This window comes from Anomaloglossus baeobatrachus, chromosome 10 (genome assembly GCF_048569485.1).
Source record: "Anomaloglossus baeobatrachus isolate aAnoBae1 chromosome 10, aAnoBae1.hap1, whole genome shotgun sequence".
Lineage (NCBI taxonomy): Eukaryota > Metazoa > Chordata > Amphibia > Anura > Aromobatidae > Anomaloglossus > Anomaloglossus baeobatrachus.
Window position 1 is genome coordinate 11,086,315 of NC_134362.1, and position 23,354 is coordinate 11,109,668.

Below are 23,354 nucleotides of genomic sequence, written 5' to 3' on the forward strand. Positions count from 1 at the left end.
CGGAGTGACTGGTCTGTGATCCATTCTGGTACTTGTAGTTCCTGCAGTTTTCATAACGGAAGCCGTGACTGCAGAAACCACACAGATTAGTCACTTCCCTGTGTGAACAGCGCTCGGCTGTCGCAGCTTCTTGGGGTCCATATTCTGTCGTCTTGATGAGGGGAACCTCCTGAAGATCTGTGCGGATATTTAATGAGATGTGCAAAAACTACAAAGAGATTGCAAGTAACCAGGATCACGGCACCCCTCCACCGGCACCGAACGCCACAGTAAGGCCCTGTGCGCACGGTGCAGTTTTTGGTGGCTTGCTTCCCCAGCAGAGTCTATGAGAATCAGAAAGGCTGCGCACATTGCTGCTTTTTTCCTTAGTTTTGTTTGCAGGAAAAAGCAGCATGTCCGTTCCTTCTGTGTTTGACCTGCATTATTCCATTAAATATAGTGAAACGCGTGCGAACAAACGCACCGAAAAATGCGGCAAATACGCGTGCTTGTTTTGTTTTTCTGCCAGAAAGGTGTATTTTTCACGGAGGAAATAAAGCTGCAGTGTGTGCACATAGCCTTACGCAATACACTGCAAAGATAAAAGAGGAGGCGCACTTCGTCCTCTGCTTCACCCTTTGGTGTCGGGTTGTGTCTGATCCTTGCTGTGGATTTTTATTCTATAACTAGCTGTACTACCCGGCTTCGCCCGGGTTAATAACTGCTGTTAACAAAATAGTTTATCTCTGTCACTTTCCCTGTCTGTCTCTTTCCCTCTCTCTCTTTTTCTCTCTTTCCCTATGTCTGTCTTTCTGTCCCTTTACCTGTCTTTGTCTGTCTCTTTCCCTCTCTTTCCCTGTCTGTTTCCCTGTGTCTGTCTCTCTCTTTTCCTCTTTCCCTGTCAGTCTCTCTTAGTCTGTCTCTTCGTGTGTCTCTCACCCTGTCTGTCTGTTTCTTACCCTGTCTGTGTCTGCCTCTTTCCTTGTCAGTCTCTTTCCCTGGCTGCATTGTGACACGCCAACATTCCATATAAGGGCGTGGGCTGCACTGTGGCTCCCAGCTCCATTCGCTTTAATGGAGGCAGGTTTTTTGGTGAATAACTGTAAAGAGCGGGGTTAAACTTTCCCCTCAAAACCTAGCCTATGACGCTCTCGGGGTCCAGACGTGTGAGTGTGCAAAATATTGTGGCTGTAGCTGCGACGATAGTAACTGTCTCTGTTTCTCTCCCATTCTCTGTCTGTCTCCCCCTCTGTATATATCTCTGTCTGTCTCTTTTCCTGTCGCTGTCTCTTTTCCTGTCGCTGTCTCTTTTCCTGTCGCTGTCTCTTTTCCTGTCGCTGTCTCTTTTCCTGTCGCTGTCTCTTTTCCTGTCGCTGTCTCTTTTCCTGTCGCTGTCTCTTTTCCTGTCGCTGTCTCTTTTCCTGTCGCTGTCTCTTTTCCTGTCGCTGTCTCTTTTCCTGTCGCTGTCTCTTTTCCTGTCGCTGTCTCTTTTCCTGTCGCTGTCTCTTTTCCTGTCGCGGTCTCTTTTCCTGTCGCGGTCTCTTTTCCTGTCGCGGTCTCTTTTCCTGTCGCGGTCTCTTTTCCTGTCGCGGTCTCTTTTCCTGTCGCGGTCTCTTTTCCTGTCGCGGTCTCTTTTCCTGTCGCGGTCTCTTTTCCTGTCGCGGTCTCTTTTCCTGTCGCGGTCTCTTTTCCTGTCGCGGTCTCTTTTCCTGTCGCGGTCTCTTTTCCTGTCGCGGTCTCTTTTCCTGTCGCGGTCTCTTTTCCTGTCGCGGTCTCTTTTCCTGTCGCGGTCTCTTTTCCTGTCGCGGTCTCTTTTCCTGTCGCGGTCTCTTTTCCTGTCGCGGTCTCTTTTCCTGTCGCGGTCTCTTTTCCTGTCGCGGTCTCTTTTCCTGTCGCGGTCTCTTTTCCTGTCGCGGTCTCTTTTCCTGTCGCGGTCTCTTTTCCTGTCGCGGTCTCTTTTCCTGTCGCGGTCTCTTTTCCTGTCGCGGTCTCTTTTCCTGTCGCGGTCTCTTTTCCTGTCGCGGTCTCTTTTCCTGTCGCGGTCTCTTTTCCTGTCGCGGTCTCTTTTCCTGTCGCGGTCTCTTTTCCTGTCGCGGTCTCTTTTCCTGTCGCGGTCTCTTTTCCTGTCGCGGTCTCTTTTCCTGTCGCGGTCTCTTTTCCTGTCGCGGTCTCTTTTCCTGTCGCGGTCTCTTTTCCTGTCGCGGTCTCTTTTCCTGTCGCGGTCTCTTTTCCTGTCGCGGTCTCTTTTCCTGTCGCGGTCTCTTTTCCTGTCGCGGTCTCTTTTCCTGTCGCGGTCTCTTTTCCTGTCGCGGTCTCTTTTCCTGTCGCGGTCTCTTTTCCTGTCGCGGTCTCTTTTCCTGTCGCGGTCTCTTTTCCTGTCGCGGTCTCTTTTCCTGTCGCGGTCTCTTTTCCTGTCGCGGTCTCTTTTCCTGTCGCGGTCTCTTTTCCTGTCGCGGTCTCTTTTCCTGTCGCGGTCTCTTTTCCTGTCGCGGTCTCTTTTCCTGTCGCGGTCTCTTTTCCTGTCGCGGTCTCTTTTCCTGTCGCGGTCTCTTTTCCTGTCGCGGTCTCTTTTCCTGTCGCGGTCTCTTTTCCTGTCGCGGTCTCTTTTCCTGTCGCGGTCTCTTTTCCTGTCGCGGTCTCTTTTCCTGTCGCGGTCTCTTTTCCTGTCGCGGTCTCTTTTCCTGTCGCGGTCTCTTTTCCTGTCGCGGTCTCTTTTCCTGTCGCGGTCTCTTTTCCTGTCGCGGTCTCTTTTCCTGTCGCGGTCTCTTTTCCTGTCGCGGTCTCTTTTCCTGTCGCGGTCTCTTTTCCTGTCGCGGTCTCTTTTCCTGTCGCGGTCTCTTTTCCTGTCGCGGTCTCTTTTCCTGTCGCGGTCTCTTTCTTCAGCGCTCTATTGGGAGACCCAGACAATTGGGTGTATAGCTACTGCCTCCGGAGGTCACACAAAGTATTACACTAAAAAGTGTAAGGCCCCTCCCCTTCTGGCTATACACCCCCCGTGGGATCACGGGCTTACCCAGTTTTAGCTTTGTGTGCGAAGGAGGTCATACATCCACGCATAGCTCCACATTGTATAGTCAGCAGTAGCTGCTGACTATCTCGGATGGAAGAAAAGAGGACACATATAGTGTCCCCAGCATGCTCCCTTCTCACCAGATGGTGTTGCAAGGTTGAGGTACCTATTGCTGGTACAGAGGCCGGAGCCCCACATGCTGTTTTCCTTCCACATCCCCTTGGAGGGCCCTGTGGAAGTGGGATCTGTCGGCCTCCAAGCCCTGAGGCCGGGCTCCATCCACAGACCCAGAAGAACCTGATGGATGTGGAGCACGAGTACTATCAGGGACAAGGCCCTGCATCGGTCAGGTACTCGGTGTCTCCGGCAAGCACAGCACGCTCCGGGCTTGCTGGGCGTTATAGTGCGCCGGGGACATTAGTGATGGGCTTATGTTGCTGCAGCCATGGCTGAGCGACGGGTCATGTTTAGGAACTTGCGCCGACCGCTCATACGGCGGCGGCGCTGATGTGACTTGTAGTGCGCCGGGGACTTGGCGCCGACCGCGCTTTTACGGCGGGGGCGCCTGTAACTTTAGTCCCCGGCTTCTGAGGCCTGGCACCGCTTCGTTCCCGCCCCCAGCCCTGCCAGTCAGAGGAGGGGCGGGACGCTGTACAGATCTCAGCGCAGGGAGCTGGAGTCTGCTTTGCATTCTCCAGCCCCCTCTCACTGAACACAGTGAGATGCCGGGTTCCCGCTCTTGGCTGGGGCTCGCCCACGGCCCGCCCCTCTGCACAGGACGTGGAAGAGAAGCCGGCAGCCATTATGGTTTCCACTCTGGGAGAACGGAACCAGGCACAGGTTTTTGAGCGACCTCATACTCGCGCTGGGCGGGCGATAGGCAGTACTGGTCCCACTAATACTGAAGTGGGCTTTTGAACTGTGTGCGGATATGCGATGCAGCACTGTACTGTCGCTATTCTGGGCATACTCTCCTAGATGGCTAGACAAGTGTTCAATGATTAGTCTGCAGTGTTTGTTGGCAGATTTGGCAACAGCAAAGTGCCAAGGCACAAGCTTTCATTGCCGCTTCGTTTGCAGGTGCTGCAATTGGGTTTATTGTCATGCTATACATGCACTATATGTCGTTTTTCTTGGCTAATGCACCTAGTTAAACAGACAATAGCAGCAGTAAGGCAAGGCTGCCAAGGCACGGGCTCTCAATGCTGCTTGATTTGCTTGTACTGCAGTGTTTTTCTGTCATGCTTGTCTGCTATACATTTCCTGTATGTCGCTATCCTTGCCTCATGCTCCTAGTTAACTAGACAACAGCAGCAGTAGAGCAGTGGTGCCAAGGCACCAGCTTGCAAGGCTGCTGCATTTGCATGGGCTGCAGTGTTTACTGTCATGTTTGTATGCGATACATTCACTGTATGTCGCTATCCTTGTCTCATACTCCTAGATATATAGACAATAGCAGCAGAAGGCCTAATGTGCTAAGCCACAAGTTTCAATGCTGCGTGTACTACATGTGCTGAAGTGTTTACTTGTACTTCAGGCTTGTATGCTATACATTCACTGTATGTCGCTATCCTTGTCTCAAGCTCCTGGATAAATAGACAACAGCAGCAGAAGAGCTAATGTGCCAAGCCACAAGTTTTCAATGCTGCGGGTACCACAGGTGCTGAAGTGTTTACTTGTACTTCGTGCTTGAATGCTATACATTCACTGTATGTCGCTATCCTTGTCTCATACTCCTAGATATATAGACAATAGCAGCAGAAGAGCTAATGTGCCAAGCCACAAGTTTTCAATGCTGCGGGTACTACAGGTGCTGAAGTGTTTACTTGTACTTCGTGCTTGAATGCTATACATTCACTGTATGTCGCTATCCTTGTCTCAAGCTCCTGGATAAATAGACAACAGCAGCAGAAGAGCTAATGTGCCAAGCCACAAGTTTTCAATGCTGCGTGTACTACATGAGCTGAAGTGTTTATTTGTACTTCATGCTTGTATGATTATTTACTGTACGGTCGCTATCCTAGGCTATGCACTTAGATAGCTAGACAACAACAGCAGAAAAAGAAAAGGCCAATGAGGACTTTATATGTTGCTTGTACTGCATGTAATACGAGTCTAGGACCCCAGTGCGGGCAATTGCTTGACCGGGGTTTTCGGCTATATGTGGTTAAAAGAACCACCTGTGCTTCCTGTCCAGAGACAGGGACGAAATTGCAGTTTCTTTCCGCTGTTATATTGGCTGTGACTATGGCTGACATCTTACAGTCTGGCAGCCCACGCAGACCTTGGGCAATATAGTTGCAATGCCCCTGGCCACCATGATTTGAGGAGCAGCTCAAGGCTCCAGGGTGGTTTTCACGCGTCCCAGGGGGCAGGCTCCGACACGGACGTCAGTTCAAGAGGGCCTAAGCAGGCTCGCTGGGAATAGCCCTCGACTCCATCAGTGAAAGAGTCAGCTTCACAGCAGGGGAGATCTCTTTTCTAATATCGCAAGCAATTGCGTACTCGTCTGGCCCTCTGATCCTAGAGATGCAGTCCAGAAACGCAACGCTTTTCACGATAAGCGTTCTCCGACCGTATTAATGAGGCACTCTCCTCCCTGATTGGACAAGCGCTAGCCCAGGTCCAAATGTGGATCTCCCGATCTCCAGGCTTGCAGCTGGATCTATAGTTGTAGTGGTGGATGGGGCTTCACGTCAAAATGCCATTGACAGATAGATAGGTTCTGGCCGCAATCTGTCTATGAAGCTATCGGCAGGTCGGTTGCTCCGGCAGTCGCAGCCGTGAAGGCACTCCAAGCTATTTCAGATAGTGTTGCGCAGAGGGACGCTGTCACCGGTACATCTCGGTCTCAGCAGCGTCTGTAATCTCGCAATCGCCGCATGGCGAACCATGCTGTTAAGGCTGTCCGAGACTCTACGAGCCGGACGGCGGTGGCATCGGCCATCTCCGTATTTTTTACGCAGAGCCTAGTGGTTAACAGATTGGATCAGATGCTTCTTCCAACAAAGTGCTTAACCAGGTTGCCTTTATCTAGTGATAGTCTGTTGGTAAGGGTTGAATGAATTCATTCAACTGTCCAAAACGACTCAAAAGGCCCAGAAGGGCATAGATTCCTAGCAGGCTCAAGTACGCCCGGGGAAGGCAGCCGGAGGAATCGCTACCAAAGCGTTTTTTTCTCATAATTTTCAGCCTTCTCACTCCGCAACCGCGGGGAGCAGACTCCCCCGCTTTAGCGACATTTACCTACCACAGGTCAAAGGCCGGTGAGAGAGAGTCAGTTTGTCTCAAACTACCTCTCCGACCGAGCCGAGGCTCTTCTGCAGGCAGGACGAGTGGTAATCCCTGTTCCTCTTCAGGAACCAGTTACGCCTTTTGCTTCGACCTGGTCGTGGTGCCAAGATAGGACGGCTCCTTCCGTCCCGTTCTGGAATTTAAACTGCTTAACAAGCACGTGACAACCAGGCGGTTCCGGAGGGAATCACTCCGCTCCGTCATTGCCTCACTGTCTCAAAGAGTTTTTCCTAACATCCATAGACATTAGGATGCTTATCTCCACGTGCCGATTGCTCCAAGGCACCGGCGTTGGCTACGGGCATATTTCGTTTTGTAGCCCTACCCTTCGGCTGGCGACAGCCCCACGGGTTTTTCACCAAGTTCATGGCAGCAGTGGGAGCAGTCCCGCGCTCTTACGGTCACTCTGTGATCCCTTTCTTGGACAATCTACTTGTCAAGGCACTCTCTTTTAGAAGCATGCCAACACAACCTGAACATGGCGCTGGACCCTTCCCAGAGTTTCGGGGAGGTCTTTGACTTCTTCTAAGTTGAACCCAATCGCTGGCATATCTTGGCATAGAGTTTTCACACTCTCTCAGTGATAGTGAATTCCGCTGGACAAACAGCGTTCACTACAGACGAGGGTGCAGTCTCTCCTTCAAGGAGGCGCCTCATCCAGAGGCGAGCCTTTTCACGCAGTTTCATCTGCGTCCGCATCATTAGAAGATTCTTCGCTAAGGGGAAGGAAGTCGATGTTCCTACACAGTAACGTCCCCCTTTCACAGACGGTCAAAGACCGTCTTCAGAGGAGTCCACTCTTCAACTCAGTGGTCTAGAGCTCTGGGCAGTGTATCTTGCACTGCAAGCTTTCCTGCAGTGGCTGGAATGCAATCAGAACCGAATTCAGTCGGACTATCCACAGCGGTGGCGTACACATTCCGGACGTACAACACTAGGAAGCAAGTCTTCCTCAGTCGCGAGGACGTGGACGCAGGGGAATGGGACCTGCTCCCGTTTGGCTTCAAGAAATCGGTAGCCGCGGGATGAGGACGGACGTCGACATCATGGCGTCTCGGCAACTACAAGGTCTCGATTTTCATGGCGGGAGCTCTGGCGACAGGCGCCTTGGCTCAAGATTGGTCGCAGTTCCAGCTTCCGATTGCTGCCGCACTATTCTCGTCGCCCCAGACTGGCCGAGGAGGTTGTGGTACCGAGATCTGTGGCATCTCACCGTCAGTCGACTGTGAGCATTACGTCAGGGTCACAATGAGACGGGCTCGCCAGCCGCGGTTTGCCAAGATATTCCACAACTCGTGGAAGATATTCTTATCTTGGTGTTTTGCTCAGGGAGTGTATCCCTGGCCATCGGCTTTGCCTACTTTGCCTGCCCTCCTGCACTCTGGTCGGGAAAACGGTTGGTCGCTCGGCTCCCTTTAAGGGCAAGTCTCGGCACTATCCGTGTTGTTTCAGAAGCGTCTAGCACGTCTTCCTAAGGTGCGCACGTTGCTACAGGGAGTGTCATATTGTGCCCCCGTACGAGCGGCCGTTAGATCCATGGGATCTGAACGAGGTACTCGTTGCTCTCCAGAAGCCGCCTTTCGAGCCTCTGATGGGAGTTTCCCCTTTCTCGCCTGTCACAGAAAGTGGCTTTTCTAGGGCGATCACGTTTCTTCGGCGAGTGTATGAGCTGGCAGCTCTGTCATATCAGGCTCCCTTCCTGGTGTTTCACCAGGACTAGGTAGTGTTGCGCTCCATTCAGGAGTTTCTCCCTAAGGTAGTATCCGCGTTTCAGCTTAATCAGGATATATCATTACCTTCATTTTGTCCTCATCCGACTCACCGGTTTGAAACGGGTTTACATTTGTTAGATCTGGTCAGAGGACTCAGAATCTACTTTTCCCGCACGGCGCCTATGCGCCGATCTGATGCACTGTTTGTCCTTGTCGCTGGTACGCGCAAGGGATTGCAGGCGTCTAAAGCCAACATGGCTCGATGGCTCAAAGAACCAATTCTTGAAGCCTACCGTTCTGCTGAGCTTCCGGTTCCATCAGGGCTGAAGGCCCATTCAACCAGAGCCGTGGGTGTGTCCTGGGCATTACGCCACCAGGCTACGGCTCAACAGGTGTGCCAGGCAGCTACCTGGTCGAGTCTGCACATTTTCACCAAACATTATCAGGTGCATACCTATGCTTCGGCGGATGCCGGCCTAGGTAGAAGAGTACTGCAGGCGGCAGTGGCCTCCCCGTAGGGGAGCGCTGTCTTGCAGCCCTATCAAGAGGTATTTATTTACCCACCCAGGGACAGCTTTTGAACGTCCCAATTGTCTGGGTCTCCCAATAGAGCGCTGAAGAAGGGAATTTTGTACTTACCGTAAATTCCTTTTCTTCTAGCTCTTATTGGGAGACCCAGCACCCGCCCTGTTGTCCTTCGGGATTCTTGGTTTGTTGCGGGTACACATGTTATTCATGTTGAACGGTTTGCAGTTCTCCGATGTTATTCGGAGTGAATTTGTTTAAACCAGTTATTGGCTTTCCTCCTTCTTGCTTTGGCACTAAAACTGAGTAAGCCCGTGATCCCACGGGGGGTGTATAGCCAGAAGGGGAGGGGCCTTACACTTTTTAGTGTAATACTTTGTGTGACCTCCGGAGGCAGTAGCTATACACCCAATTGTCTGGGTCTCCCAATAAGAGCTAGAAGAAAAGGAATTTACGGTAAGTACAAAATTCCCTTCTTTCCTGTCGCGGTCTCTTTTCCTGTCGCGGTCTCTTTTCCTGTCGCGGTCTCTTTTCCTGTCGCGGTCTCTTTTCCTGTCGCGGTCTCTTTTCCTGTCGCGGTCTCTTTTCCTGTCGCGGTCTCTTTTCCTGTCGCGGTCTCTTTTCCTGTCGCGGTCTCTTTTCCTGTCGCTGTCTCTTTTCCTGTCGCTGTCTCTTTTCCTGTCGCTGTCTCTTTTCCTGTCGCTGTCTCTTTTCCTGTCGCTGTCTCTTTTCCTGTCGCTGTCTCTTTTCCTGTCGCTGTCTCTTTTCCTGTCGCTGTCTCTTTTCCTGTCGCTGTCTCTTTTCCTGTCGCTGTCTCTTTTCCTGTCGCTGTCTCTTTTCCTGTCGCTGTCTCTTTTCCTGTCGCTGTCTCTTTTCCTGTCGCTGTCTCTTTTCCTGTCGCTGTCTCTTTTCCTGTCGCTGTCTCTTTTCCTGTCGCTGTCTCTTTTCCTGTCGCTGTCTCTTTTCCTGTCGCTGTCTCTTTTCCTGTCGCTGTCTCTTTTCCTGTCGCTGTCTCTTTTCCTGTCGCTGTCTCTTTTCCTGTCGCTGTCTCTTTTCCTGTCGCTGTCTCTTTTCCTGTCGCTGTCTCTTTTCCTGTCGCTGTCTCTTTTCCTGTCGCTGTCTCTTTTCCTGTCGCTGTCTCTTTTCCTGTCGCTGTCTCTTTTCCTGTCGCTGTCTCTTTTCCTGTCGCTGTCTCTTTTCCTGTCGCTGTCTCTTTTCCTGTCGCTGTCTCTTTTCCTGTCGCTGTCTCTTTTCCTGTCGCTGTCTCTTTTCCTGTCGCTGTCTCTTTTCCTGTCGCTGTCTCTTTTCCTGTCGCTGTCTCTTTTCCTGTCGCTGTCTCTTTTCCTGTCGCTGTCTCTTTTCCTGTCGCTGTCTCTTTTCCTGTCGCTGTCTCTTTTCCTGTCGCTGTCTCTTTTCCTGTCGCTGTCTCTTTTCCTGTCGCTGTCTCTTTTCCTGTCGCTGTCTCTTTTCCTGTCGCTGTCTCTTTTCCTGTCGCTGTCTCTTTTCCTGTCGCTGTCTCTTTTCCTGTCGCTGTCTCTTTTCCTGTCGCTGTCTCTTTTCCTGTCGCTGTCTCTTTTCCTGTCGCTGTCTCTTTTCCTGTCGCTGTCTCTTTTCCTGTCGCTGTCTCTTTTCCTGTCGCTGTCTCTTTTCCTGTCGCTGTCTCTTTTCCTGTCGCTGTCTCTTTTCCTGTCGCTGTCTCTTTTCCTGTCGCTGTCTCTTTTCCTGTCGCTGTCTCTTTTCCTGTCGCTGTCTCTTTTCCTGTCGCTGTCTCTTTTCCTGTCGCTGTCTCTTTTCCTGTCGCTGTCTCTTTTCCTGTCGCTGTCTCTTTTCCTGTCGCTGTCTCTTTTCCTGTCGCTGTCTCTTTTCCTGTCGCTGTCTCTTTTCCTGTCGCTGTCTCTTTTCCTGTCGCTGTCTCTTTTCCTGTCGCTGTCTCTTTTCCTGTCGCTGTCTCTTTTCCTGTCGCTGTCTCTTTTCCTGTCGCTGTCTCTTTTCCTGTCGCTGTCTCTTTTCCTGTCGCTGTCTCTTTTCCTGTCGCTGTCTCTTTTCCTGTCGCTGTCTCTTTTCCTGTCGCTGTCTCTTTTCCTGTCGCTGTCTCTTTTCCTGTCGCTGTCTCTTTTCCTGTCGCTGTCTCTTTTCCTGTCGCTGTCTCTTTTCCTGTCGCTGTCTCTTTTCCTGTCGCTGTCTCTTTTCCTGTCGCTGTCTCTTTTCCTGTCGCTGTCTCTTTTCCTGTCGCTGTCTCTTTTCCTGTCGCTGTCTCTTTTCCTGTCGCTGTCTCTTTTCCTGTCGCTGTCTCTTTTCCTGTCGCTGTCTCTTTTCCTGTCGCTGTCTCTTTTCCTGTCGCTGTCTCTTTTCCTGTCGCTGTCTCTTTTCCTGTCGCTGTCTCTTTTCCTGTCGCTGTCTCTTTTCCTGTCGCTGTCTCTTTTCCTGTCGCTGTCTCTTTTCCTGTCGCTGTCTCTTTTCCTGTCGCTGTCTCTTTTCCTGTCGCTGTCTCTTTTCCTGTCGCTGTCTCTTTTCCTGTCGCTGTCTCTTTTCCTGTCGCTGTCTCTTTTCCTGTCGCTGTCTCTTTTCCTGTCGCTGTCTCTTTTCCTGTCGCTGTCTCTTTTCCTGTCGCTGTCTCTTTTCCTGTCGCTGTCTCTTTTCCTGTCGCTGTCTCTTTTCCTGTCGCTGTCTCTTTTCCTGTCGCTGTCTCTTTTCCTGTCGCTGTCTCTTTTCCTGTCGCTGTCTCTTTTCCTGTCGCTGTCTCTTTTCCTGTCGCTGTCTCTTTTCCTGTCGCTGTCTCTTTTCCTGTCGCTGTCTCTTTTCCTGTCGCTGTCTCTTTTCCTGTCGCTGTCTCTTTTCCTGTCGCTGTCTCTTTTCCTGTCGCTGTCTCTTTTCCTGTCGCTGTCTCTTTTCCTGTCGCTGTCTCTTTTCCTGTCGCTGTCTCTTTTCCTGTCGCTGTCTCTTTTCCTGTCGCTGTCTCTTTTCCTGTCGCTGTCTCTTTTCCTGTCGCTGTCTCTTTTCCTGTCGCTGTCTCTTTTCCTGTCGCTGTCTCTTTTCCTGTCGCTGTCTCTTTTCCTGTCGCTGTCTCTTTTCCTGTCGCTGTCTCTTTTCCTGTCGCTGTCTCTTTTCCTGTCGCTGTCTCTTTTCCTGTCGCTGTCTCTTTTCCTGTCGCTGTCTCTTTTCCTGTCGCTGTCTCTTTTCCTGTCGCTGTCTCTTTTCCTGTCGCTGTCTCTTTTCCTGTCGCTGTCTCTTTTCCTGTCGCTGTCTCTTTTCCTGTCGCTGTCTCTTTTCCTGTCGCTGTCTCTTTTCCTGTCGCTGTCTCTTTTCCTGTCGCTGTCTCTTTTCCTGTCGCTGTCTCTTTTCCTGTCGCTGTCTCTTTTCCTGTCGCTGTCTCTTTTCCTGTCGCTGTCTCTTTTCCTGTCGCTGTCTCTTTTCCTGTCGCTGTCTCTTTTCCTGTCGCTGTCTCTTTTCCTGTCGCTGTCTCTTTTCCTGTCGCTGTCTCTTTTCCTGTCGCTGTCTCTTTTCCTGTCGCTGTCTCTTTTCCTGTCGCTGTCTCTTTTCCTGTCGCTGTCTCTTTTCCTGTCGCTGTCTCTTTTCCTGTCGCTGTCTCTTTTCCTGTCGCTGTCTCTTTTCCTGTCGCTGTCTCTTTTCCTGTCGCTGTCTCTTTTCCTGTCGCTGTCTCTTTTCCTGTCGCTGTCTCTTTTCCTGTCGCTGTCTCTTTTCCTGTCGCTGTCTCTTTTCCTGTCGCTGTCTCTTTTCCTGTCGCTGTCTCTTTTCCTGTCGCTGTCTCTTTTCCTGTCGCTGTCTCTTTTCCTGTCGCTGTCTCTTTTCCTGTCGCTGTCTCTTTTCCTGTCGCTGTCTCTTTTCCTGTCGCTGTCTCTTTTCCTGTCGCTGTCTCTTTTCCTGTCGCTGTCTCTTTTCCTGTCGCTGTCTCTTTTCCTGTCGCTGTCTCTTTTCCTGTCGCTGTCTCTTTTCCTGTCGCTGTCTCTTTTCCTGTCGCTGTCTCTTTTCCTGTCGCTGTCTCTTTTCCTGTCGCTGTCTCTTTTCCTGTCGCTGTCTCTTTTCCTGTCGCTGTCTCTTTTCCTGTCGCTGTCTCTTTTCCTGTCGCTGTCTCTTTTCCTGTCGCTGTCTCTTTTCCTGTCGCTGTCTCTTTTCCTGTCGCTGTCTCTTTTCCTGTCGCTGTCTCTTTTCCTGTCGCTGTCTCTTTTCCTGTCGCTGTCTCTTTTCCTGTCGCTGTCTCTTTTCCTGTCGCTGTCTCTTTTCCTGTCGCTGTCTCTTTTCCTGTCGCTGTCTCTTTTCCTGTCGCTGTCTCTTTTCCTGTCGCTGTCTCTTTTCCTGTCGCTGTCTCTTTTCCTGTCGCTGTCTCTTTTCCTGTCGCTGTCTCTTTTCCTGTCGCTGTCTCTTTTCCTGTCGCTGTCTCTTTTCCTGTCGCTGTCTCTTTTCCTGTCGCTGTCTCTTTTCCTGTCGCTGTCTCTTTTCCTGTCGCTGTCTCTTTTCCTGTCGCTGTCTCTTTTCCTGTCGCTGTCTCTTTTCCTGTCGCTGTCTCTTTTCCTGTCGCTGTCTCTTTTCCTGTCGCTGTCTCTTTTCCTGTCGCTGTCTCTTTTCCTGTCGCTGTCTCTTTTCCTGTCGCTGTCTCTTTTCCTGTCGCTGTCTCTTTTCCTGTCGCTGTCTCTTTTCCTGTCGCTGTCTCTTTTCCTGTCGCTGTCTCTTTTCCTGTCGCTGTCTCTTTTCCTGTCGCTGTCTCTTTTCCTGTCGCTGTCTCTTTTCCTGTCGCTGTCTCTTTTCCTGTCGCTGTCTCTTTTCCTGTCGCTGTCTCTTTTCCTGTCGCTGTCTCTTTTCCTGTCGCTGTCTCTTTTCCTGTCGCTGTCTCTTTTCCTGTCGCTGTCTCTTTTCCTGTCGCTGTCTCTTTTCCTGTCGCTGTCTCTTTTCCTGTCGCTGTCTCTTTTCCTGTCGCTGTCTCTTTTCCTGTCGCTGTCTCTTTTCCTGTCGCTGTCTCTTTTCCTGTCGCTGTCTCTTTTCCTGTCGCTGTCTCTTTTCCTGTCGCTGTCTCTTTTCCTGTCGCTGTCTCTTTTCCTGTCGCTGTCTCTTTTCCTGTCGCTGTCTCTTTTCCTGTCGCTGTCTCTTTTCCTGTCGCTGTCTCTTTTCCTGTCGCTGTCTCTTTTCCTGTCGCTGTCTCTTTTCCTGTCGCTGTCTCTTTTCCTGTCGCTGTCTCTTTTCCTGTCGCTGTCTCTTTTCCTGTCGCTGTCTCTTTTCCTGTCGCTGTCTCTTTCTTCAGCGCTCTATTGGGAGACCCAGACGATTGGGGTATAGCTACTGCCCTCTGGAGGCCACACAAAGCACTACACTAAAAGTGCAAGGCCCCTCCCTCTCTGGCTATACCCCCCCGTGGTATCACGGGTACTCCAGTTTTTAGCTTTGTGTGCGAAGGAGGTCATACATCCACGCATAGCTCCACATTGTATAGTCAGCAGTAGCTGCTGACTAGTTCGGATGGAAGAAAAGAGGACACATATAGTGTTCCCAGCATGCTCCCTTCTCACCCCTGGATGGTGTTGTAAGGTTGAGGTACCTATTGCTGGTACAGGGCTGGAGCCTGACATGCTGTTTTCCTTCCACATCCCCTTGGGGGCTCTGTGGAAGTGGGATCCTGCCGGCCTCAAAGCTCTGTCGCCGGGCTCCATCCACAGACCCATCAGAACCTGATGGATACGGAGCAGGAGTACCATCAGGGACCGGGCCCTGCATCTTACAGGTACTCTGTGTCCCCGGCAGGCACAGACACACTCCGGGCTGGCTGGGTGTTGTAGTGCGCCGGGGACCGTACACTGAGCTGGTGTTCCTACAGTCATCTGGGGGACTTTGTGTTCTGGGAACGCAGCGCCGACCCTCACTGGACCGGGCGGCGCTGCTGTGACTTGTGGTGCGCCGGGGATACGCCGACCGCGCTTTTACGGCGGCGGCGTTTATAACTCTAGTCCCCGGCTTTTGGGCCTAGGACGCCGGCAGCTCCGATCGTTCCCGCCCCCACCCTGTCAATCAGGGTAGGGGAGAGACGCTGTTTCACGGCAGCGAGGAGGGCTGGAGCCTGATTTACATGCTCCAGCCCTCACACTAGGCACAGAGGGAGCAGGCTTCCCGCTCTTGGTCAGGAACGCCCAGGGCCCGCCCCCCTTCTTCCCTCAGGACGCCGGCAGCCATTACATGCATGGCTGGCTGGAAGAAGGACGCAAGGCTCTGGGAGACCTAGACTGAGGGGCTTTGGAAGACCACACACCCGCTCTTTAGCGGGCGGTAAGCGGCTTTTCAGCTGGCCCCTCTAGTGCCTCAGTGTTTGTTAGTGTATTGTGTCACTGGACATAGAGATTTATTGATTTCTTGCACTGTGAGGTCGCTTCCTGGCTGAATACCCCAGATCGCTCTGAGGAGGCAGCAACATGTCATCCACAAGACGCAAAGCTGCCAAGGCTAGGGCTGTGTGCACTGTGTGTGCTGCTTGTGGGACTGCTCTACCAGCAGGTTCCAATGACCCCCATTGTGTGCAATGCTCAGATCCGGTGCTGCTTCGCCAGCCGGAGTCAGGAGAGATAGTGACCCAGGCTGAGACGCCTGTAAGTCCTGCCCCGGTGTCAGGGTCAGACTTTGCAGTTTTTGCGGTTAATATGTCGGTGACTATGGCAAAAATCCTGGAAACTTTGCAATCCATGCCTGGGGCTCAGTCTATGGACACGGCGAGGTCTATGTCCTCTAACCCTCCGCAGTTGGATTTAATCCAGACTGCAAGGGGGTCCCCGGCCTCTCAGGATGAGTATGATGACTCAGATGATTGCCCCAGCCACCCCAAGCGGGCTCGCTGGGAAAGACCCTCAACGTCATCACACTGCTCAGGGTCTCAGCGCAATCAGTCTCCCTGTGATGTGTCTGAAGAGAGTGATCAGGAGTCGAATCCTGGAACCCCTCTCAATCTGGATACCCCGGATGGGGACGCCATGGTAAACGATCTTATCTCAGCCATCAATAGGCTGTTAGATATTTCTCCCCCAACCCCTTCAGCAGAAGAGGCAGCGGCAGAGCAGGAGAAATTTCGTTTCCTCTATCCCAAGCGTAAATTAAGTGCTCTGTTGGATCACTCTGACTTCAGAGAATCAATCCAGAAACACGATGCTCATCCAGAAAAGCGTTTCTCTAAACGTTCTAAGGATACACGTTATCCTTTCCCCCCTGATGTGGTCAAGCGCTGGACCCAGTGTCCAAAGGTGGACCCCCCGATTTCCAAACTTGCAGCTAGATCCATAGTTGCAGTGGAGGATGGCGCTTCACTTAAGGATGCCAATGACAGACAGATGGACCTTTGGTTAAAATCTGTCTATGAAGCTATCGGCGCGTCGTTTGCTCCAGCATTCGCAGCCGTATGGGCGCTACAAGCTATTTCAGCTGGTTTAGCGAAAGTGGATGCTATCTTACATCCAGCGGTGCCGCAAGTGGCGTCCCTTACCTCGCAGATGTCCGCGTTTGCGTCTTACGCTATCAATGCGGTCCTAGAATCTACCAGCCGCACCTCAATGGCGTCTGCCAATTCGGTAGTTTTGCGCAGGGCATTGTGGTTAAAGGACTGGAAAGCAGATGCTGGTTCCAAAAAATGTTTAACCAGCTTGCCTTTGTCTAGAGAAAGACTGTTTGGCGAGCCATTGGCTGACATCATTAAACAGTCCAAGGGTAAAGACTCCTCTTTACCCCAGCCCAGATCAAGCAAACCTCAGCAGAGAAAGTGGCAGCAGAAGTTTCAGTCCTTTCGAGGTTCGGGCAAAACACAATTCTCCTCGTCCAAAGGGACTCAGAGGACGCAAAGAAACTCAGATTCCTGGAGGGCTCATTCACGCCCCAAGAAAGCAAATGGAGGAACCGCTTCCAAAGCGGCTACCTCATGACTTCCAGTCCCCTCCCTCCGCATCTCCGGTCGGGGGCAGGCTCTCCCGCTTTTACGACACTTGGATGTCACAGGTCAAAGACCGGTGGGTGACGGACATTTTGTCGCGCGGGTACAGAATCGAGTTCAGTTCTCGTCCTCCAGCTCGGTTCTTCAGAACCTCCCCACACCCAGACCGTGTAGATGTCCTGCGGCAGGCGGTGGACTCCCTAAGAGCGGAGGGAGTAGTGGTTCCTGTACCGTTTCAGGAACAAGGGAGAGGGTTTTACTCCAATCTCTTTGTGGTGCCAAAAAAGGACGGCTCATTCCGTCCTGTTCTGGACCTAAAACTGCTCAACAAACATGTGCACGCCAGGAGGTTCCGGATGGAAACCCTCCGTTCTGTCATTGCCTCAATGTCTCAAGGAGACTTCCTTGCCTCAATAGACATCAAGGATGCTTATCTCCACGTGCCAATTGCTACAGAACATCAACGTTTTCTACGTTTTGTGATAGGAGACGACCATTTTCAGTTCGTAGCTCTGCCATTTGGTCTGGCGACAGCCCCACGGGTCTTCACCAAGGTCATGGCGGCGGTGGTAGCAGTCTTGCACTCTCAGGGACACTCGGTGATCCCTTACCTAGACGATCTACTTGTCAAGGCACCCTCTCAAGAGGCATGCCAACTCAGTCTACAGGCTACGCTGGAGACTCTCCAGACTTTTGGATGGATCATCAACTTTCCAAAGTCAAATCTGTCACCGACACAGTCACTAACGTATCTTGGCATGGAGTTTCATACTCGAGCAGCGAGAGTGAAGCTTCCGCTAAACAAGCAGCGGTCCCTACAGACAGGGGTGCAATCGCTCCTTCAGGGCCAGTCGCACCCCTTACGGCGCCTCATGCACTTCCTAGGGAAGATGGTGGCAGCCATGGAAGCAGTTCCCTTTGCGCAGTTTCATCTGCGTCCACTTCAATGGGACATTCTCCGCCAATGGGACGGGAAGACGACTTCCCTAGACAGGAAAGTCTCTCTTTCCCAGACGGCCAAGGACTCTCTGCAATGGTGGCTCCTTCCCACCTCATTGTCTCAGGGAAGATCCTTCCTGCCCCCATCCTGGGCAGTAGTCACGACAGATGCGAGTCTGTCGGGGTGGGGAGCAGTGTTTCTACACCACAGGGCTCAGGGGACGTGGACTCAGCAGGAGTCCACCCTTCAGATCAATGTTCTGGAAATCAGGGCAGTGTATCTTGCCCTACTGGCCTTCCAACAGTGGCTGGAAGGAAAGCAGATCCGAATCCAATCGGACAACTCCACAGCGGTGGCATACATCAACCACCAAGGAGGGACGCGCAGCCGGCAAGCCTTTCAGGAAGTCCGGCGCATTCTGAATTGGGTGGAGGACACAGCATCCACCATATCCGCGGTTCACATCCCGGGCGTAGAAAACTGGGAAGCAGACTTCCTCAGTCGCCAGGGCATGGACGCAGGGGAATGGTCCCTTCACCCGGACGTGTTTCAGGAAATCTGTCGCCGATGGGGAGTGCCGGACGTCGACCTAATGGCGTCTCGGCACAACAACAAGGTCCCGGCATTCATGGCGCGGTCGCGAGATCAAAGAGCGCTGGCGGCAGACGCCTTGGTGCAAGATTGGTCGCACTTCCGCCTCCCATATGTATTCCCGCCTCTGGCACTCTTGCCCAGAGTACTACGCAAGATCAGATCCGATTGCAGCCGCATCATACTCGTCGCCCCAGACTGGCCGAGGAGATCGTGGTATCCGGATCTGTGGCATCTCACGGTCGGCCGACCGTGGTCGCTTCCAGACCGTCCAGACCTGCTGTCTCAAGGGCCGTTTTTCCATCAGAATTCTGCGGCCCTGAACCTGACTGTGTGGCCATTGAGTCCTGGATCCTATCGTCAACAGGATTATCCCAGGGAGTGGTAGCCACAATGAGACAAGCTAGGAAGTCAACTTCTGCTAAGATCTACCACAGAACGTGGAAGATTTTCTTAACCTGGTGCTCTGCTCAGGGAGTGTCTCCCTGGCCATTTGCATTGCCCACTTTTCTATCTTTCCTGCAATCAGGGTTGGAAAAGGGCTTGTCGCTCGGCTCCCTTAAAGGGCAAGTCTCGGCACTATCCGTGTTTTTTCAGAAGCGTCTAGCACGTCTTCCTAAGGTGCGCACGTTCCTGCAGGGGGTCTGTCATATTGTGCCCCCGTACAAGCGGCCGTTGGATCCATGGGATCTGAACAGGGTACTAGTGGCTCTCCAGAAGCCGCCCTTCGAGCCTCTCAAAGAAGTTTCTTTTTCTCGCCTGTCACAGAAAGTGGCGTTTCTTGTTGCGATCACATCGCTTCGGCGAGTGTCTGAGCTGGCTGCTCTGTCATCCAAGGCTCCCTTCTTGGTGTTCCACCAGGACAAGGTTGTGCTGCGCCCCATTCCGGAGTTTCTCCCTAAGGTCGTATCCTCGTTTCATCTTAATCAGGATATATCATTGCCTTCCTTTTATCCTCATCCGGTTCACCGGTATGAAAGGGACTTGCGTTTGCTAGATCTGGTGAGAGCACTCAGGATCTACATTTCCCGCACGGCGCCCATGCGCCGTTCCGATGCACTTTTTGTCCTTGTCGCCGGTCCGCGCAAGGGGTTGCAGGCTTCTAAAGCCACCTTGGCTCGATGGATCAAAGAACCAATTATAGAGGCCTACCGTTCTGCTGGGCTTCCGGTTCCTTCAGGGCTAAAAGCCCACTCAACCAGAGCCGTAGGTGCGTCCTGGGCATTACGGCACCAGGCTTCGGCTCAACAGGTGTGCCAGGCAGCTACCTGGTCGAGTCTGCACACGTTCACCAAGCATTATCAGGTGCATACCTATGCTTCGGCGGATGCCAGCTTAGGTAGAAGAGTCCTGCAGGCGGCAGTGACATCCCCGTAGGGGGGGGCTGTTTTGCAGCTCTAACATGAGGTATTTCTTTACCCACCCAGGGACAGCTTTTGGACGTCCCAATCGTCTGGGTCTCCCAATAGAGCGCTGAAGAAGAAGGGAATTTTGTTACTTACCGTAAATTCCTTTTCTTCTAGCTCTTATTGGGAGACCCAGCACCCGCCCTGTTGTCCTTCGGGATTGTTTTTTGCTGTTTGCGGGTACACATGTTGTTCATGTTGAACGGTTTTTCAGTTCTCCGATGTTACTCGGAGTTAATTTGTTTAAACCAGTTGTTGGCTTCCTCCTTCTTGCTTTGGCACTAAAACTGGAGTACCCGTGATACCACGGGGGGGTATAGCCAGAGAGGGAGGGGCCTTGCACTTTTAGTGTAGTGCTTTGTGTGGCCTCCAGAGGGCAGTAGCTATACCCCAATCGTCTGGGTCTCCCAATAAGAGCTAGAAGAAAAGGAATTTACGGTAAGTAACAAAATTCCCTTCTTTCCTGTCGCTGTCTCTTTTCCTGTCGCTGTCTCTTTTCCTGTCGCTGTCTCTTTTCCTGTCGCTGTCTCTTTTCCTGTCGCTGTCTCTTTTCCTGTCGCTGTCTCTTTTCCTGTCGCTGTCTCTTTTCCTGTCGCTGTCTCTTTTCCTGTCGCTGTCTCTTTTCCTGTCGCTGTCTCTTTTCCTGTCGCTGTCTCTTTTCCTGTCGCTGTCTCTTTTCCTGTCGCTGTCTCTTTTCCTGTCGCTGTCTCTTTTCCTGTCGCTGTCTCTTTTCCTGTCGCTGTCTCTTTTCCTGTCGCTGTCTCTTTTCCTGTCGCTGTCTCTTTTCCTGTCGCTGTCTCTTTTCCTGTCGCTGTCTCTTTTCCTGTCGCTGTCTCTTTTCCTGTCGCTGTCTCTTTTCCTGTCGCTGTCTCTTTTCCTGTCGCTGTCTCTTTTCCTGTCGCTGTCTCTTTTCGTCTTCGCCCGGATTAATAACCGCTGTTAACAAAATAGAATGTATTAACAAAAATGTATTCTGCACAAACACCACAAAACAAATAGAAATGTAATTATTAAATTGTTGCCTATATTAACCAATCAGAGCTCAGATTAACTGTAGCAAAATAGAAGCTAAGCTGTGATTGGTTGCTATTGGCAGCCTGATAAATCTCCAGGCAACAGAAAGCCCTCCCCCTGACAGTATATATTAGCTCACACATACACATATAGACAGGTCATGTGACTGACAGCTGCCGTATTTCCTATGTGGTACATTTGTTGTTCTTGTAGTTTGGCTGCTTATTAATCAGATTTTTATTTTTGAAGGATAATCGCAGACTTGTGTGTGTTTTAGGGTGATTATGTGGTGAGGTTGGTGTGTGTGTGGTGAGATGTGTGCTGAGGGTGGTATATGTACCAGACTTGTGTGTGTTTAGGGTGATTATGTGGTGAGGTTGGTGTATGTGTGGTGAGATGTGTGCTGAGGGTGGTATATGTACCAGACTTGTGTGTGTTTACGGCGATTATGTGGCGAGGTTGGTGTGTGTGTGGTGAGATGTATGCTGAGGGTGGTATATGTACCAGACCTGTGTGTGTTTAGGGTGATTATGTGGCGAGGTTGGTGTGTGTGTGGTGAGATGTGTGCTGAGGGTGGTATATGTACCAGACTTGTGTGTGTTTAGGGTGATTATGTGGTGAGGTTGGTGTGTGTGTGGTGAGATGTGTGCTGAGGGTGGTATATGTACCAGACTTGTGTGTGTTTAGGGTGATTATGTGGCGAGGTTGGTGTGTGTGTGGTGAGATGTGTGCTGAGGGTGGTATATGTACCAGACTTGTGTGTGTTTAGGGTGATTATGTGGCGAGGTTGGTGTGTGTGTGGTGAGATGTGTGCTGAGGGTGGTATATGTACCAGACTTGTGTGTGTTTAGGGTGATTATGTGGTGAGGTTGGTGTGTGTGTGGTGAGATGTGTGCTGAGGGTGGTATATGTACCAGACTTGTGTGTGTTTAGGGTGATTATGTGGCGAGGTTGGTGTGTGTGTGGTGAGATGTGTGCTGAGGGTGGTATATGTACCAGACTTGTGTGTGTTTAGGGTGATTATGTGGCGAGGTTGGTGTGTGTGTGGTGAGATGTGTGCTGAGGGTGGTATATGTACCAGACTTGTGTGTGTTTAGGGTGATTATGTGGTGAGGTTGGTGTGTGTGTGGTGAGATGTGTGCTGAGGGTGGTATATGTACCAGACTTGTGTGTGTTTAGGGTGATTATGTGGTGAGGTTGGTGTATGTGTGGTGAGATGTGTGCTGAGGGTGGTATATGTACCAGACTTGTGTGTGTTTAGGGTGATTATGTGGTGAGGTTGGTGTATGTGTGGTGAGATGTGTGCTGAGGCGCATTGTGTGTTCATATCCCAGAGTGTGGTGAGTATCCCATGTCGGGCCCCCACCTTAGCAACTGTACGGTATATACTCTTTGGCGCCATCGCTCTCATTCTTTAAGTCCTCCTTGTTCACATCTGGAGCTGTCAATTTGCCCACAACACTTTTCGTTTCACTTTTTCCTTATTATGTAGATAGGGGCAAAATTGATTGGTAAATTGGAACGCGCGGGGTTAAAATTTTGCCTCACAAAATAACACCCGACGCTGCCTGGGATAGTAACTGTCTCTCTGTTTCTCTCCCATTCTCTGTCTGTCTCTCCCTCTGTATATATATCTCTATCTTTGTCTGTCTGTATCTTTCCCTGTCTGTCTCTGACTGTCTACTTCCCTGTCTTTCTATCACTTTCCCTGTCTGTCTCTTTCCCTCTCTTTCCCTGTCTGTCTTTTTGTCTTTACCTGTCTGTATCTGTCTCTTAACCTGTCTCTCTCTCTTTCCCTGTCTGTCTCTTTCCCTGTCTGTCTTCCTCTTTCCCTGGCTGCATTGTGACACGCCAACATTCCATATAAGGGCGTGGCTTTGCATTCTTCTGAAGTTCTGGCTGCACTGTGGCTCCCAGCTCCATTCGCTTTAATGGAGGCAGGTTTTTTAGTGAATAACTAAAGAGCGGAGTTAAAATTTCCCCTCAAAACATAGCCTATGACGTTCTCTGGGTCCAGACGTGTGAGTGTGCAAAATTTTGTGGCTGTAGCTGCGACGGTGTTAAATAATGGGTTTACGGCGACAACTGCATAGCCAGTATATAATGATTGGAGCGAAGATAGGTCAAAAACATATTATGGATTTATTCAGATAAGAATTGGAGGGTTACAGTCATTAGAGAAAAATAACTGTCTTGGCTTGAGTTAATAGATGGAGACAGATAGAAAAAAATAACAGTTCATATGCCTTACATAGCTGTGATGTAGTAAGCCGTCTCTCTGTCTGTAGATCGTCTGGTCGGGTTGGTGAGTCCGTCTTTCTCCTCCCTCCTTCTCCACTACCTTTGAAGTGTGGGCTTCTTTTATAACCCAAAACCCCTCCTCCTGATTGTCCTTATCTCTTTACATGGTAACACAAAAACTAACTATCCTTATTTTAGTTTGAGCATTACATCATGTCACGTGGTACATTTTACCCGCGAAATAAGTGTACTTGCGCACTAGAGACCTGTAACAAGACCTACTTCAGTCTTATATTTATAAACCTTTGAAGCTCGCTGAGCTTTGACCTCAGTGTAACAGTAACTTACAGTAAAACGTTTCTCATAGCTATTTCAGCTCTTAGCCCAACATTCTAAACAATATATAGCACTACTTTGACAACTTTGACAAACAATGTCAGATGGCTTTGATGGACGACTAACAGATGAGTTTGGTTCTTACCATCTCAAACTCTTGGTTTAGCATTTTCCAACACACAGACTTTCCTTAAAGGGATGGGCGATAATATACATATATTTATGAATATATGTAATCCAGTCTATGAATCAATCTCCATAAACTCACTATTTTACAGTCCCCCCTTATATGGAAGTTTGATGAACCCCGGGAAACCCTAACTCAATCGTGTCATCATTCGTATCACATACATTCTTGTTGGAAATTCTAGACCAATATTTGACTTGATAAACC

At 50.9% G+C, this 23,354-nt stretch overlaps 1 protein-coding gene across 1 annotated transcript in view; it reads right to left on the bottom strand.

The window, feature by feature from the left end:
* Positions 1-90: 90 nt before the first annotated feature.
* The window catches only part of LOC142255073 (uncharacterized), a 29,570-nt gene continuing 6,306 nt past the window's right edge, over positions 91-23,354 (bottom strand). Inside the window, exon 3 of the mRNA XM_075326516.1 lies at positions 91-177. Within this exon, the coding sequence (XP_075182631.1) occupies positions 91-177 (87 nt within the window). The remainder of the gene's footprint in view (positions 178-23,354) is intronic.